The sequence below is a fragment of the Dipodomys spectabilis genome, unplaced genomic scaffold, assembly GCF_019054845.1.
Source record: "Dipodomys spectabilis isolate Male_0828 unplaced genomic scaffold, ASM1905484v1 ptg000190l, whole genome shotgun sequence".
NCBI lineage: Eukaryota > Metazoa > Chordata > Mammalia > Rodentia > Heteromyidae > Dipodomys > Dipodomys spectabilis.
In genome coordinates, this window is record NW_024870867.1 from 4,284,766 (window position 1) to 4,300,746 (window position 15,981).

Sequence of the window (15,981 nt, forward strand, 5' to 3'; positions counted from 1 at the left end):
ATTTAAAGGAATAATTAAGAGGCCAGGTTAAAAAATTGTCATCATTTAATACTCATTAAACTCAGTGGTAATGACGGAGATTGGTAATAGTTTTCTGGTATGCTAACTGTTCTATATGCTGGTAGACTATAAAGCCCTAAAAGTCTCTAACCCTAATCAAGCATTTTGTGAACAGCAAATGCATACACTCAGTGGCTTTGTTTTCACTCTAATTACCTAGTCTAACTCTAGAAAGTAAATATTACCTGATAGCTCTCCCCAAAAGAGTAATTGTCAACTAGATTCAAATACAGAAAGAAAAACTCTGGCTTCGGAGTTTACTTAGGATAACAAAATAATTAGGATATAAGTGTTATAAATGTTAAATCATGGCAATCATAGGGAAGAAAATACTCAAATGAACAAGTAAAAAATAAGCAAAAAAAAACCAACACACAAATAGAATTTAATAAAGACTATGTTATCAAATAAAATATCTAACTTAAAAGTATGAATTTAAACAAATTGATTGTGAACGATAACTTAAGAGATGAATAATCAACAGCTTTAACCTCACACTTAAGACTACCAACTACAAAGTCTCTTACCAGTGTCTGAAATGTAAGCATGAAGTTGTACTGAGTCATCAGAAGATACATTTGAAAGGTCATCTAAAGACTGAAGAAAAAAATATCAGGATAACAATTTTTAAAAATTTTTAGGAAAATAGTCAAAGAATTCTCTATCAAATATACATTTATTCATACTCTAAGTATAAACAGTTTAGTATTTCCATTTTCCCACAGGTAAGACCTCTACATTTATATTAAAAACAGAGAAAAGCCAAGTTTTAGAGACCAATTAGGTATAGTAGTATATACTTATAATCCTAGCACTCAGGAATGTGAGAAGGCTGAGTCAGGCGGCTCTCAAGTGCAAGGCCAGCCTGAACTAAACAGTAAGATCTTGTCTCAAAAACTGAAACTTGAAACAAATTAAAATCCAAAATAATTTAGGAATCAAGATAATTTATCAGATTACCTTTTAGTCATCATCCATATGCTGCTAAATTTCTACTTTTTAATTATATTCAATAGATGGAAGAAAAAATAAAAAGCAGAACAAAAATAAGTAGCCATATTACTAATAATTTAAGTTTTTTAAACTGTCAAAATATACAATAATCTTTGTGCTCTGTAACTTGGCATTTTGTTTACTTAGAGTGTTCCCAGTTAATTTAATTGCTTGCTATAAATTTTATAGTATTTTTATCATGGTTATATGGATCATATAACATATGTAAAGTATAATATGCAAAATATTTTGTTAAAAACTGCCTATTATAGCCAGTATTAGTTATCATTATTTATTATTATTTACTAAATGAAGTGAATCCATACACTGAAATTTTTGTTGATAGAATTATTGTTCAAAGTATCATCTTAATTATAATTTTCTAAAATAATTTCACATGCCAGGTGCCAATGGTTCATGTCTATCCTAACTACCACGTAGGAGGCTGAAATCAAACCTAATTTGGACAAATAAATATTTGAAAATCTTCTCCATTTAAACAGCAAAGACTGAATGTATATCAAGTGATATAGTGGTCAGTAATGGATGAAAAGGCCTTGAGTTTAAGACCCAGTACCAGGACCAAAAAATAAGCTAAAGTAATTCCACAAACAAAGCCTATCACTGCTTGAAACAAATTAAATGAATTTAACTAAACACTTTGCTATGCTCACATGCAAAGAAGAAAACATAATCATATAAGTAAAGGCACACTGGGCAGTGTCAATATGCAGTCAAACTGCTCTTCGTGGAAGAAACTGCTTATAAGGTTGTCCTTTGGATAGCATCTGGTTTAAGAAAAGCTCCAACTATTCTCTAACTGATGACTGGCTTACTGTACCTAACACTGTTAAAACAAGATGGTTAATGCTCAATGCTTGGATTACTTCTGGGTCTAGAGTTTGAGATATAATAGAAACAACAGGTACAATCTCATCTTCTTCCAATAAAACCTATGCACTCCAATGAGTTTTGTTCTGGGAGGCAACACATCATGTTGTTATAACACATTGAGGAATTAAGCACATTTGTGTGATGTCCCTAGGACTTTTTGAAGCCTGTGCCTAGTTTTCTAGCCTTTTCTCTGTATGCCTTTTTCCTTGTTGATTTTGCGCGATATTCTTTCATGATAATAAATGCTAGTCATGGGTCTGAGTTCTGTGAGCCTTTTGAGCAAATTACTGAACCTGGAGTAGTTTGGGGACCTCTAACATACCAGTATTATATAATTTAGGCATATGCCATATTTTAAAAACTGTAAGATCTGAATGAGTTGTCTAACAAATTAATAAGACAAGAGTGACTTAAATGTAGACTTAATGTAGCCATCTTTATAATAAATGATATAAAGCTATTTAAACTAAAGTAACTGAAGCAAATTATGATCATTCCATATAGACATCTTGGCCAATTCAAGTGGTGGAATCATTATATGGACTTACTACAGGTTCTACTACTGATACTTTGAGAGACATTAAAAAAAAAACCCACTTCTTCTTGTATCTCATTTTTCCCAATGACAAAGTGGTGTTAATACTTGCTCTAGGGCTGGGAAGGTGGCTCAGTGGTAGAGTGCTTGCCTTGCATGCAGGAGGCCCTGGGTTCGATTCCTCAGCACCACATAAGCAGGAAAAAAATAAGCCGGAAGTGGCGATGTGGCTCAAGTGGTAGAGTGCTAGCCTTGAGCTGAAGAGCTGAGGGACAGCCCCCAGGCCCCATGACTGGACCCCCCCCCCAAAAAAAAAATACTTGCTCTACATTGTCTGTAAAAATATTAAATAAAATATATTGAAAAGGAAATGTACTTAATTTTTTAATATTTATGTGGTCCATAATAAAGTACTTTAATAGAAACAGCACAACCTGTTAAATTTTTCAAGGTTTTTGCTTTTAGAAATAAATTGTTTTCCTGGAAAAAAAATTTCATCATTTTATGAAAACATACATAGTAGCAATCCTTTAATTTTTTTTTAATGAAAAACACAAGAAGCCTCAGAGGAAGAAAAAAAGAAGCCTCAAAGGAAGTAGTATGGCTTACCAATACCCTTATCTATTAATTATCTACTTTTGCATCTTTCAACTATAAGCCAGAACAGAAAACTATTTAAAAAAATAAAGCATTACTGAGCACTTGTGGCTCATCTGTAATCCTAGCTACTCAGGGAGGCTAAGATTTCGGGATTCAGTCTCTTTCTCCCTGAAAAGCCAATGGCAGTTTATGTGCTATAAGGTTTGAAGCTAGCCTAGGCAGAGAAGTCTGTGAGAATCTCCAATTAACAACCAAAAAGCCAGCAGCAGAGCTGTAGCTCAAGTGGTAGGGTGCTATCTTCAGCAAAAAAGCTCAAGGACAGAGCCCACACCCTGAGTTCAAGCTCCAGAACTAGCAACTAAAAAAATAAAAGGCAATAATAGTAAAAATGCTAAAATAAAAATAATAAAAATAGCATTTTAAAAAGCAAATGTACTTATGACTTTAAGCATGTAGTCTCTCCTACTATTACAATCTTGTTGTTAAGGACTTTGAGATTAAATATCTTCCTTAATACTTTAAAAATAATGAAAAATCTGATGAAAGTCTCTTAAAAATTATTTATAGTAATAATGCACAAAAAAATAGTGAGTTGACTAACAAATTATAAATGGTAAAATAATGTTAACCACAGAACTACATTTCATTTAGGAACATAAGTACTGATTAGTAAAAGAAACTTCTGATTTCAAAATAAATTCATTAATTTGTCCTGAAACAACAAAAAATTTACAGCTTAATCCCTGATTTAAGCTTCAAGCAAGAAAAAAAACTGAAACATTATGCTAAGCAGAACCTGAAAAAAAATTAAAATTTTTGCTTTGCTATGATATAGTCTTCCTACATTGTCCAAGCTTACCTATAACTCGCAGGCTCAAGTGACTCACTGGCCACAGCCTCCAAAATAACTGGAACTATACGCATATACTACTATACTCAGCTGAAAAGTACATATTTTCTATGAATGATGTCTCAGTAAATACAAATCCAAGGACAACAATGGAAATTTAGAAAATAATTTACCTGGCAATCTCAATTGTACTTTAGATATTGAATACTTTCTTTGCTTAGTATAGTGGAATAAATTATCCTTAGTTTGTAATTTAAGATTACTTAAAAAATGCAGTTATACTTGTATACATACTTTTGAAAGATTCTGAAGATTCTATTTAAGTATGTTCATTTGGCACATTTTTGAGAACAGCAAAGTAGCACAAATCATTGACCTTAAATAAGACTATGATTCATAGACAGCTGGGTTTATATTACTATGTGTGAGAAAGCATTTATTCCAGACATAAAGTTTTTAACTAGTGTTTAAACACTTGTACAAACATTATGCTCATGAATGATAGAACATTTCAAACCAAAGAAAAGTTTCACATCATTTGGAAACTTTACATAAGGATATTATTGCAAATATTACTGAAAGATAACCTCATATTCTAACTCTAGGGCTAATTTCTGTTAAACAGTTTAGAATGTAAGAAAAGAGTAAAGATGTCAAATAATTTAGGAAAGCATTTAAAAAGTTACAAAGTAACTGAAATACCTTTACTGATGATTTGGTTTATGTTTTGGTAAAGACTATCCTTTTTTCATAATAATAAAATGTGTTTAATACTACTTTTCACTAAAACTATTCCAGAAATAAGAGTAATAGTATAATCGACATTGTTAGAAAAGACATCTAAAACCATATGGCTATTTCAAAACATTTAAAAGAAAGCCGATGCAGGTAAAAGGACAGTAAAAACAAACAATTGTCCACATTTCCCCCTCACCTACCCTATTTAGCCACACTCTGGACTAAAAACCTGATAAAATACTGAAAAACATTATTAAAATATACTATGGTATAGCTGAATCTGAAATATATAAAAGCACTGCCACAGGCATTATCTCACAATTCACCCTGAAAATCCAATGGCAGTTTATATGTTAAAAACCTGTCATTCTTAAACCTTTAATCATAAAATACTGCTGGTATAAAACATTCTATGAGTTAAAAAGAAATTTTTAGAAGCTGGATGCCTGTGGCTTATACCCATAGCTCCTCTGGAGTCTGAGTCCTGAGGATCATGGTTCTAAGTCAGCCAGAGAAAAAAAGTCCCTGTGAGACTCTTATCTCCAATAAACTACTCAAAAATGCCAGAAGTGGCACTGTGGCTCAAGTGGCAGAGGGCTAGCCTTGAGCACAAAGACTATCAGGTACTAAGCCCAGAGCAGGTCCTGAATTCAAACCCTAGGACTGGCAAAAAAAAAAAAAAATTAGAATGACTTAAAATTTATTTTACTGAACACTTTAAGAAATATCTAGACATTTTTAATCATCTCAACCAGTTTTATACTTTCCTAAATAAAATTAAAAAATTCATTACAACGTTTAAAACATCCTAAATACAAACCAAAAATAATGAAATAAATATCTTTAGAAAATAAACAGGCAATTATAAAGGTGTGACCTAATTCTACTTATTGAAATAAAAATACTTTTTCTAACTTCTAATTCACAGATGCCTTATGTATGAACTTAAGATTTCCTTAAAAACTATACAGTACTAGACTGAAAGAAAATTTATAGGCTTCTAAAATATCATTTATTTCAGTATGGAGAAGTTTAGCCTTTATTTCCAAGTATTTTAATAATTAAATTGTTAAAAATTCTACTTACCAAATTTATGCTTCCGGTAGGAGAGCCATTAAAAGATTCTGTAAGGAAAAAATTAAACTTAGAATGTAGCAAAAAAAATTGTGAAACAGTTACTTTTTTTAGTAAGGTTCAAAAATACAAATCACATAAACCAAGACATAAAAGAAGCAAAGGAGTGATATATTCCCCAACCCCTAATCTCATAAATTCCAAATTATTAAGATAAACAAGCATTTTAGTGAATATAAATGTACTTGACAGCTAGCAAAAACCAAGTAAATATTATATTTAATATAAAATATGTATATTTAATATTATCTTATTCCTATTGACTGACCACGTGAACATAATACAAATTAGGAAATGTCAGATTACTTTTGTTGCTTCTATCTCACCGATTTAAGAAACATTACAAATTAAAATTAATCATTAGTGTGAGCTACAAATGGACTGACGGTATCTATCCAGTCAATTTACTCTTGTAGTAGATTTGGTTCAAAAGTATTGGATTAAGTGAAAAGATATGAATTTTAAAATAAATATTAGAGAATAAGGTACAAAATGTCAAGCAGTAATCTTTTTACTCAGTTTATTTCATATCTAAGCAAATTAAGTTAGTAATAAAGGTTTCTCTGTATAAAACACAAACCAGTGGTAAAGCAACATTCATATGTAGTTCAAAAGTAGTATATATTTTCTAGCTTTTAAGAAATTATTTGTAAATTTGTTTTTTTTTTACTTTTTCAAAAGATTTATTTGTGTATTGCTATTGTAAAGATTATATACAGAGGGGTTACAGTTACATAGGTCAGGTAAAAAGTACATTTCATTTTTTTTTGTCCGTTGTGGGGCTTGAACTCTAGGCCTGAGTGCTATCCCTGCACTCGTCAGCTCAAGGCAAGTGTTCTACCACTTAAGTCACAGCACCACTTCCAGTTTTCTGGTGGCTAATTAGAAATAAGAGTTTCAGACTTTCCTGCCTGGGCTGGCTTTGAACCACGATCCTCAGACCTCAGCCTCCTGAGTAGCTAGGATTATAAGCATGAGCCACTGGCACCCAGCTTACATTTCTTTTTGAACAGTATAAACTCCTTCCCTCATTCTCACCCAGTTTTTCCCTCCCATCCCCACCTACAAGTTGTATAGTTCATTTCTACATAGTATCTCATGAGTATCACTGCTACATTTGTTCAATCTCTGTCCCATCCTTTCTGTGCAGTCCTGCTTATGCTCCCCAAAACAGATAAAGTTACAAACAAGACAAAGGTAAAGAAAACAAATACAGCAACACAGAAAAAAAGAAAAATCTTTTGTTTCCTTTCTTGTAGTTTCTCAATAAATGTTATTTTATATGATCATAAGCACATAGCTATTGAACCTTTGTGATATTCTCTTTTAGTGTCACTGTGTGACCATCTAAGAGACCTGTATAATTTATCATGACCCAGTATATTTTGTCTTTTACCATCCAGTGTGTTTACTAGTAAATATATAGGCACATTGTGCCTATTACCAAAGTGAGGGAAACCATGCCACCTATGTTTCTTTGTGTGTGGCTTACTTCGCTTAATACATTTTTTTCTAAGTCATTTCATTTCCTTAAAAATGGTACAATATCATTCTTTCAGATGGAAGCATAGAATCTCATTATGTAGATATACCATATTTCTTGATTCATTTGTCCAATAAGGGACATCTGGGTTGATTTCATATCTTAGTTCTAGTAAACAATGCTTCAATGAACATGGTTGTCCTGGTAGCTTTAGTGTGGCTTTGTTTGTGGTTAAATGTGGATAAATGCCCAGGAGTGAAATTACTGGGTCATAGCAAAGCTCTATGTTTAGTATTTTGAGGAACAACCATATTGCTTTTCAGAGTGGCTGAACAAGTTTACATTCCTACCAACAGTGTAATAGGGTTCCCTTTTGGCCACATTCTTGCCAGCATCTATTATTGTTAGATTTCTTGATAATGGCCATTTTCTTGATAATGGCCATTCTAACTGGGATGAAGTGGAATCTCAATATTGTTTCGATGTTGAACATTTCTTCATGTGTCTAGTGGCTACTCTTACTTCTTCTGAAAAGTCTCTAAGTCTTTAACATACTTATTAATTGGGTTGCTGTTTCTTTGAGGGTTTTTGAGTTTGTTAAATGAGTTTTAAAAGTTAATGCTGCATTACTTCTACAAGGAGGCAGCTGATAGTGCTTCCTCCCTAGAACTTCAGTGCCCAAGAATACTTCTTAGTTCTTCAGACATGTGGTCACAAAGGCCAAATAGGGCATTGTGCCTTAATTTACAGGAAGGACAATCAAAATAAACAAATCTTAACTATTTTCCTCATTTAATCATATACCTTCTGTTTTTGTCTTTGATATGCCAACCTCTTCAGTTTTCCCACAACAGAACTATAGAATTTGTCTTCTAAATCACTCTTTTTTAATTTGGAACAACTAAAATATAGTCAATGTACTAGACAAACAACAACCACTTCAAGATATATACTCTAAAAGCGTTTGAGTCCACATTTAATAAAAAATTTAATAAATGTGTACAAATATTAGAACACATGGGGTCCAGCTGCTCATGTCAGTAATCCTAGCTACTTGAAAGGCTGAGGTTGGGACGATGGAGATTTCAGGCTAAGGCATACATGCAAGACCCCTTTCTCAACCAGATGCTGTGCAACATGCAGTGATCATCCCAGCTAAATGGCTGAATAGAAATTGGAAGTTTCAGAGCAGTTAGAAGATTCCAATTCAATGAAAAAAAAAACAAAAACTAAGTTTAACAATGTGTACCTGTCATCTGAATTATGAAGAGAAGCCTAAAATAGGTAGTGATCTACCTGTAGTCCAGGCACCAGCCTAAACAAAAAACATGAAATACTTATCTCAAAAGTAATGACTGCAAAAAAAGTTAGAGGTATAGCTCAGCACACAGCAACTACCTAGCCAACTTGAAACCCTGAGTTCAAACTCTAATATCACCCTCTCCAAATTATGACATAACATAAAAATATTGCTGAACATGTTGACATAAATTTCATTGAGATTAAAATCTTAAAAGGACAGCATAACTTAAATTTTTTAAAGACAAGATCTTATTTTAATAAAGAAGTTAATATCTACATTCCTAATCAAAAAACTCTGAAATTAAAATATATCAAAATTCAAAATTTTTGAAGTCATGACATCCAAAAACTTTCAGACAATGAATGGAAGGAGCATTTTGGACTTCTGATTTTTGGATTGATTAGAGATGCATACCTACAGTGGATGCTGTTCTACCTAAAGAAAGTAATCATGAATAAAAATACAGAAGGAAGACAGAAAAGAAAAAAGAGAAGGCATGCATTAGTAAGCCAACTAGATGTATTTATCTACTCTGCTTAAGGAGCATTTATTTACTAAGCAAGAAAAAAAACAGGAAGAAAAAAGATGGAGGAAAAAATGTATTAAAATGCATTGTAAAAATATCCAATAAAAAGTGAAATCTTATTCAAAAACTGAGCAAAAAGGCTGAGAATGTTGCTTGCCTGCCTAGCAAGTACAAGGTTCTGAGTTCAAACCCAAATGCCATCAAAAAGAATGGGGGGATAAGAAGACTGGTTAAGAAGTTATAAATGGAAACTAAAAACCACATTGAAAGACTAGATTTAGATAATAATTATGTTACTGCTATTATTTTAAATCCCAATTTATTGAGAAAGTCTCACATTAGTCACTTTATATCTCTATCTGCTTTTATTCTTAGTCACACAAGAAATCTTCATAATTACTAAGACATTTTTTGAATAAAAAATTTATATAAAAAATCTAACCTTTACATCTTAGGCTATGAAAAAAATCACAAGCATCTTATTAGGATGGTTAGCTGATATGGAGTTATTATTGCCTATTTCTTATTTCATAGCAGCTCTTTAAAAAAAAAACTTTGCAACAAATACAGAAAATGTAGGTACACTACAAAATAGAAGAACACAAAATTTCACTACTTAGCCAGGAATTTAATCCTGTAATCATGGCTATCCAGCAGGCTGAATGTAGAGGATTGTGATTCAAAGTCAACCCAGGCAGAAATGTCCAGGAGAGTCCATCTCCAAAATAACCAATAAAAACTGGGTTGGAGACATGGATTATTTGGTGCCACTCAAGTAAGCAAGAGTGTCAGCAAAATAAACAAGCGAAGTGAGCATGAAGCTGAGATCAAATTGTAATACAGTACAGTCAAAATAGAAAAAGTAAAAAAAGACTGAGTATACTGAACCACATCTGTAATCACAACTACTCAGAATGCAGAGATCTGTAAGACAGTAATTCAAGTACTGCTCAGGAAAAACAGCAATACCCCATCAGAACCAACAAGCACTCTGTGGTGGTGTATTACCGTAATGCTACTTATGAAGAAAGTAGAAGTAGAAGAAACTCAGTCCATAGTTTGCCCCCCAAAAACATGCTAAATTCTATCAGTAAAATAAGAAAAGCAAAACAAGACTGAAGGTGTGATTCGAGCGGATGAATGCCTGCCTAACAAGTGTAAGACTTCGAGTTTAAACCCCAGTAACACCAAAAAAATAATTTTTAAAAAAACAACTCCCTTAATTATACAATGAAAGCTAGCTAATAAATTGTCAGTTTCAACAAATAAGCTAGGAGAAACCTTGCCTTTTTAAAGACACTTAGCTATCAGATCAAAAATCATTCTTAAAATTCTAATGTAAAATGTGTAACTGTAATTTGTAATTATTTTTAAAAAGTCTTACTAGTATAGTGAAGCAACAGCCAAAAGAGACGAAAGGCTAGAAAACTCTATAGCAGAAAAAAAAATTGTAAAGAAATGACTGAAACCTAACAGATTTATACCTTTGTCCTCATATGGTTTTGTTTATACAATCTGTTCATAAGTAAGCGGCCATTGTTAAAGTATTCTCTCAAAAAATTACTGTAGGGCTGGGAACGTGGCCTAGTAGTAGAGTGCTAGCCTAGCATGCATGAAGCTCCGGGTTCGATTCCTCAGTACCATATACGCAGAAAAATGCAGGAAGTGGCATTGTGGCTCAAGTGATAAGAGTGCTACCCTGAGCTGAAGAGCTCAGGGGCAGAGCCCAGGCCCAGAATTCAAGCCCTACCACCAACAATTAATTAATTAATTAATTAATTAATTAATTAATTATTAATTACTGCAGTCTTTCTTACTTTTTAAATTGCTTTCTTTTTAATTATTTACTTGGAAGAACATACCACAATGATTATCAAGCCCTAGGTACTTTATTACAGTTTAATAAACAATTCTACACTGAATCAAAAGTAAAATGGTCATTAAGCATAAGAATCTGAACACTTGTATTCTAATTATCATTGTAATTCTTAGTTAATTCACCACTTCCTATCAATAAAAGCTGAAACTTATGCTTTACTTTAAAAAATCATATAATTTCAGACTTATAGCTGAGAAAAATGAAGCATAAAACAATGTATGGTTCATGAATGTCAAAACAGATGACAAGTAGCAAGTGGGAAGTATTTTATAAACAATGTGACTCAAACTTGTTTTGTATACTATGGTATGCTAATAGTCTTAGAATTCTTATTTGAAAAATGAAAGGTTGAATAAGTGACTATCACTTCTGTCTGAACAATCTCTCATATTGTGCAAGAATTAGAAAAGAATACAATCCAAAAGAGTGGGAAAAACCTATTATTATTTATATACCTTTACGTTTATGGTACATTGAATTATTTACTATCACAACTACTTTTCTCAATAGACCTATTGATATATGACTTTATTATCTACTAACAAAAGAGAAAGAAATTACCTTAAGAACACAGGAGTTACCGATCTCAAGAAAACATAATTTTTCAAGAATTCTAGTTATCTACAGTTACATATGAATTTTCAACATTTTTATTTAATATGGTTACCACATTGTTATAAATTTATCCATTTAATAGGCTGGAATGTAGCTGAGTGGCAAAGTGCTTGCCTTGGAAGCAATGAAAAATACAACTGAAAAATACCATTGAAAAATACAATTTATACCTGAGCTTCAAAAACATTTCTATCTTATTTAAAAGGCTGTTATTTCGGTTTAGAATATGTAAATACACACACACACACACACAGTGTGCCATCTTACCTCCATCTCCATCATCTGATCCTCGGAAGCTGGGACACACACACACACACACACACACACACACACACACACACACACACACACACACACACACACACACACACACAGTGTGCCATCTTACCTCCATCTCCATCATCTGATCCTCGGAAGCTGGGACACACACACACACACACACACACACACACACACACACACACACACACACACACACACACACACACACACACACACACACACACACACACACACACACACACACACACACACACACACACACACACACACACACACACACACACACACACACACACACACACACAGTGTGCCATCTTACCTCCATCTCCATCATCTGATCCTCGGAAGCTGGGATCTTTTAACATGTCCAGCTCAGCTAACATGCGAACATAGAGTGCATTCTGTCTGAAGGAAGGATAAAATCTTTCATCTCGCAGCATCAATTCATATACCTTGTTGAAATAATCAAGATATTAAATAATTAATTCAAATGTGGTGATTTTTACTAAAATACCACCGAAGACTTCAGTAAAGTTTTGCTATAACATATCATAGTTACAAGATATCCAGTAATTTTTCAGATTTCTCAGCTAGAAGAAGCCATAGTCATTTATTCAACCTTTCATTTTTTCAAATAAGGATGCTGAGACTATAAGCATACTGTAGTATACAAATCAGTTTGAGTCACAACTAATAATTTCTTCTATTCCTCCAGTACTCTATTACACTGAAAGGGCCCCACAATAACACAAGTCACATGATAGTAGGTTAATATATAATTTTTAACAGTTGGTTCTGGGGCTTGAACTCTGGGCCTGGGTGCTTCAGCTCAAGGCAAGTAATCTACCTCTTGAGCCACAGTGTCACTTCCAATATTCTAGTATTTTATTGGAGATAAGAGACTAACAGACTCCCTGCTAGGGCTGGCTTTGAACTGTGATCCTCAGATCTCAGCCTCCTGAGCAGCTAGTATTACAGGTGCAAGCCACTGGTGCCCAGCTGAGTAGTGTTTTCTTAAAAACAAATGTACATAAATGATCATGGTTCATATTAAAATAAATTTGTAAGGCCAATTTCATATTCACTCCCTCCATTACTCTTATCCTTCTTCCTTCCATTTTATTTTGAACATTTTTAGTATATTTCATTATGCTATTTTCATAATGAATAGACTTAGATTATTTATCCTCACATCACCCTTTCCTATCTTCTTTCCCTATCATGACATGCACTTCCTCCCTTCCTTTCCTCCTTCACCCATTAAATTTGCAGTATAATAATGGTATTTGTTCTTTTGGTAATTAATGTCTGGAGCTCTTTATTCTAGATATTATCATGTGTGAAATGAATCAATGGTAGAGATAAGATTTTTCTCCTATTTTATTGGCTTTCTCTTCATCTGGTGATTGTTTCCTTTCATGTGTGTGTGCTGATCCTGAGGTTTGAACTCAAGGCCTGGACACTGCCCCTTAGCTTTTTTACTCAAGGCTAGCAAGCTAACACTTGAGCCATACCTCTACTTCAGGCTTTTTGGAAGACGAGATTCCTACAGACTTTCCCATCTAGGCTGGCTATGAACCATGATTCTAAGCTCTCAGCCTCCTGAGTAGCTGGGATTATATACATGAACCACTGGCACCTGGCTTTGGAAATTTTAATACAAACTTTTGTTCTTATTTCTGAGCTATTAGGAGTCTTATTCAGGAACTTTTTGTCTGGCTATAACTTCAAGTATAACATAAGATCATCAAGTTCTAAGCCAGAGTGTCTTCAGTAGATTAAAACAAAGAAAGCTAAAATATGGATTTCTCTCATCAATGGTTAAAGAAATAAACGAAAAATACTGGTCCACCTTCTTGGAACCAAGAGGTACACTTACCACAGGGTACATCTGGTTTTTTATGATGCTTCATTCACTCTTATTTCATTAGTTAAATTAATAAAAACATACACATTCTTAAAAAATACAAAATATCTAATACCTTCCTTTGAATGTCATCAAAGATTTCAGGAGTTGGATCTTCATGATTCAAAGTGTCTGCTAATTTTGCTACTAAATAGTCATCAACAGTAACTCTTGGAGATGCCTAAGGAATACAAAAAACAAGAGAATAATGACCTTTGTAATTTATAAGTACAAACTAATAATAGATAGCAGGGGAATTAATTATACTAAAGTAATTAAGAGATAAAAATCTTTGGTTTATAAATACCTGGATATTTAAGAAAGCTAGAATACAGATATGGCTTTCTCTTCACTATGTACTATGTTAAAGAAGAGTAGAAAACCATGGATTTAAAATCTTGATTTCTTGAGCAAATTACAAGTAGGCCATTCTGGTTTTTTTTTGGTCCGGTCGTGGGGCCTGAACTCTGGGCCTGGACGCTGTCCCTCAGCTTTTCAGCTCAAGGCTAGTGCTCTACCACTTGAGCCACGGCGCCACTTCCGGTTTTTTCTTTTTTGCTTATGTGGTGCTGAGGAATCGAACCCAGGCCTCGTGCATGCAAGGCAAGCGCTCTACCACTGAGCCACCTTCCTAGCCCCAAGTAGGCCATTTTGTAAAATGGAGATAATACTACATATAGTTATTTAAGATCAATGTAAAGGAATAGAAAGAGAATCATTTCAGATATATTGATACAATGTCTAATTTTCCTGTCACCTAGGCAAAGCCTGATTTCATTAGGAGGTAAATCATTGTTTAGTACTAAATGTGTATAAAGACTGCAAAGAATAAAACTGATTTATCTATCAAGGGAGAGTACTTTTTAGTGACCATTAAAGAGACTAATTTACTCTATAATTATTTGAATCACCTATGCAACAGCAGGTGCAACTTATTTCAAAATACAGGACACAAATACAAAATCTGACCCTCATATGCTTAGAAAATGATCTTTCTCCTAAAAAATTAATATAGAATTATATATGTATAATTTTAATATAAAAAGTAAAACTTTCCCCCAAAAGTATCTATTAACGTATACTCCACTTTCCTATTATACAAATAAAATAGTGACAATAAAAAGTGGCTGTTAGTACCAACAGGAATTATTAAATGTTCTTGTGAAAAGTAACAAGTATCTTCTTTAACTTTTAGAATACTCTTTATTAGCTAGGAATGTAGCTCACTGGCATGTACACGAACCTGGATTCAATTCCTTGCATTGTTAAAGTAGGAGGGGCACCACTATTAGACACTGAAGATTTTAGGATATACTATTTTGAATTAATAAAATACAGAAACATAAGACTTTGTGCAAGCTGAATGTATGCACAGCAGGATATTTCTGAATCTTTCTTCACTTTGTTTTTGTGGTCATAAAGATTCAATACAGGGCCTTATGCATACTAGGAAAGCAAACCACATCCCCATGTAGGATGTGGTAGGATATTTAAATGTAAGTTATATTATTTTGTATCCTTTAAGTACAAAAGTATACAATTTTAAAATGTATATATATATATATATGTATATATAGAGAGAAAGGAGATAGAAAACAAGATATTATATATTTAAGTTTTAGAAAATCATGAATTTTCTATATGTTCCATGAAAATAAAATGTTAATATTTTTGTTTCCTTTTACATTTACAACTTTGTGAACTGCTTATAACCTTTATGACACACTTTTCTTTTGTATTATGCTACAAGATACAGTCAAGTGTAAAATTCACCTTGACTTTTAACCCTTGCTCTTGCACAATTTAATCAACTGTTAAATTTTCTGAATCCTATGTGGCATAAAGTTATATATATCATCAAAAAGTAATTTTGGTATCAACTGAGATTTTGTCTACTTAAAATAATCTATCTCTAAGTTTCTACCACTAAAAAAAAGTCCACCAAATTTTCAATTCGTGATAGTGGCTATCCATGTCTAAAATAACCATTTTTAATCACTTTGGGGCATTAATGATGTCAACATGATAAATGCCACTTTCTCAGGGAAAACAACTTTAAAACATATGAGACAATTTCAACTTATGAAACCGAAGTTGGCTTCAAAACATACTAAAGTAAACCTAGATCAATCAATTCATCCTTTTTGTTCTCTTCAAAGATCACCTACCAAATTTAGAGAAAC

The 15,981-nt window shown here is 32.9% G+C and overlaps 1 protein-coding gene across 6 annotated transcripts in view; it reads right to left on the minus strand.

The window, feature by feature from the left end:
* The window catches only part of Snx13 (sorting nexin 13), a 122,583-nt gene that overhangs the window by 38,938 nt on the left and 67,664 nt on the right, over positions 1 to 15,981 (minus strand). For all 6 annotated transcript variants that reach the window (XM_042695793.1, XM_042695792.1, XM_042695791.1 and 3 more), the window contains 4 exons: positions 13,875 to 13,979; positions 12,212 to 12,344; positions 5,757 to 5,794; positions 588 to 657 (listed from right to left, as the gene is read on the minus strand). In XM_042695793.1, coding sequence (XP_042551727.1) covers positions 588 to 657; positions 5,757 to 5,794; positions 12,212 to 12,344; positions 13,875 to 13,979 — 346 coding nt within the window. The remainder of the gene's footprint in view (positions 1 to 587; positions 658 to 5,756; positions 5,795 to 12,211; positions 12,345 to 13,874; positions 13,980 to 15,981) is intronic.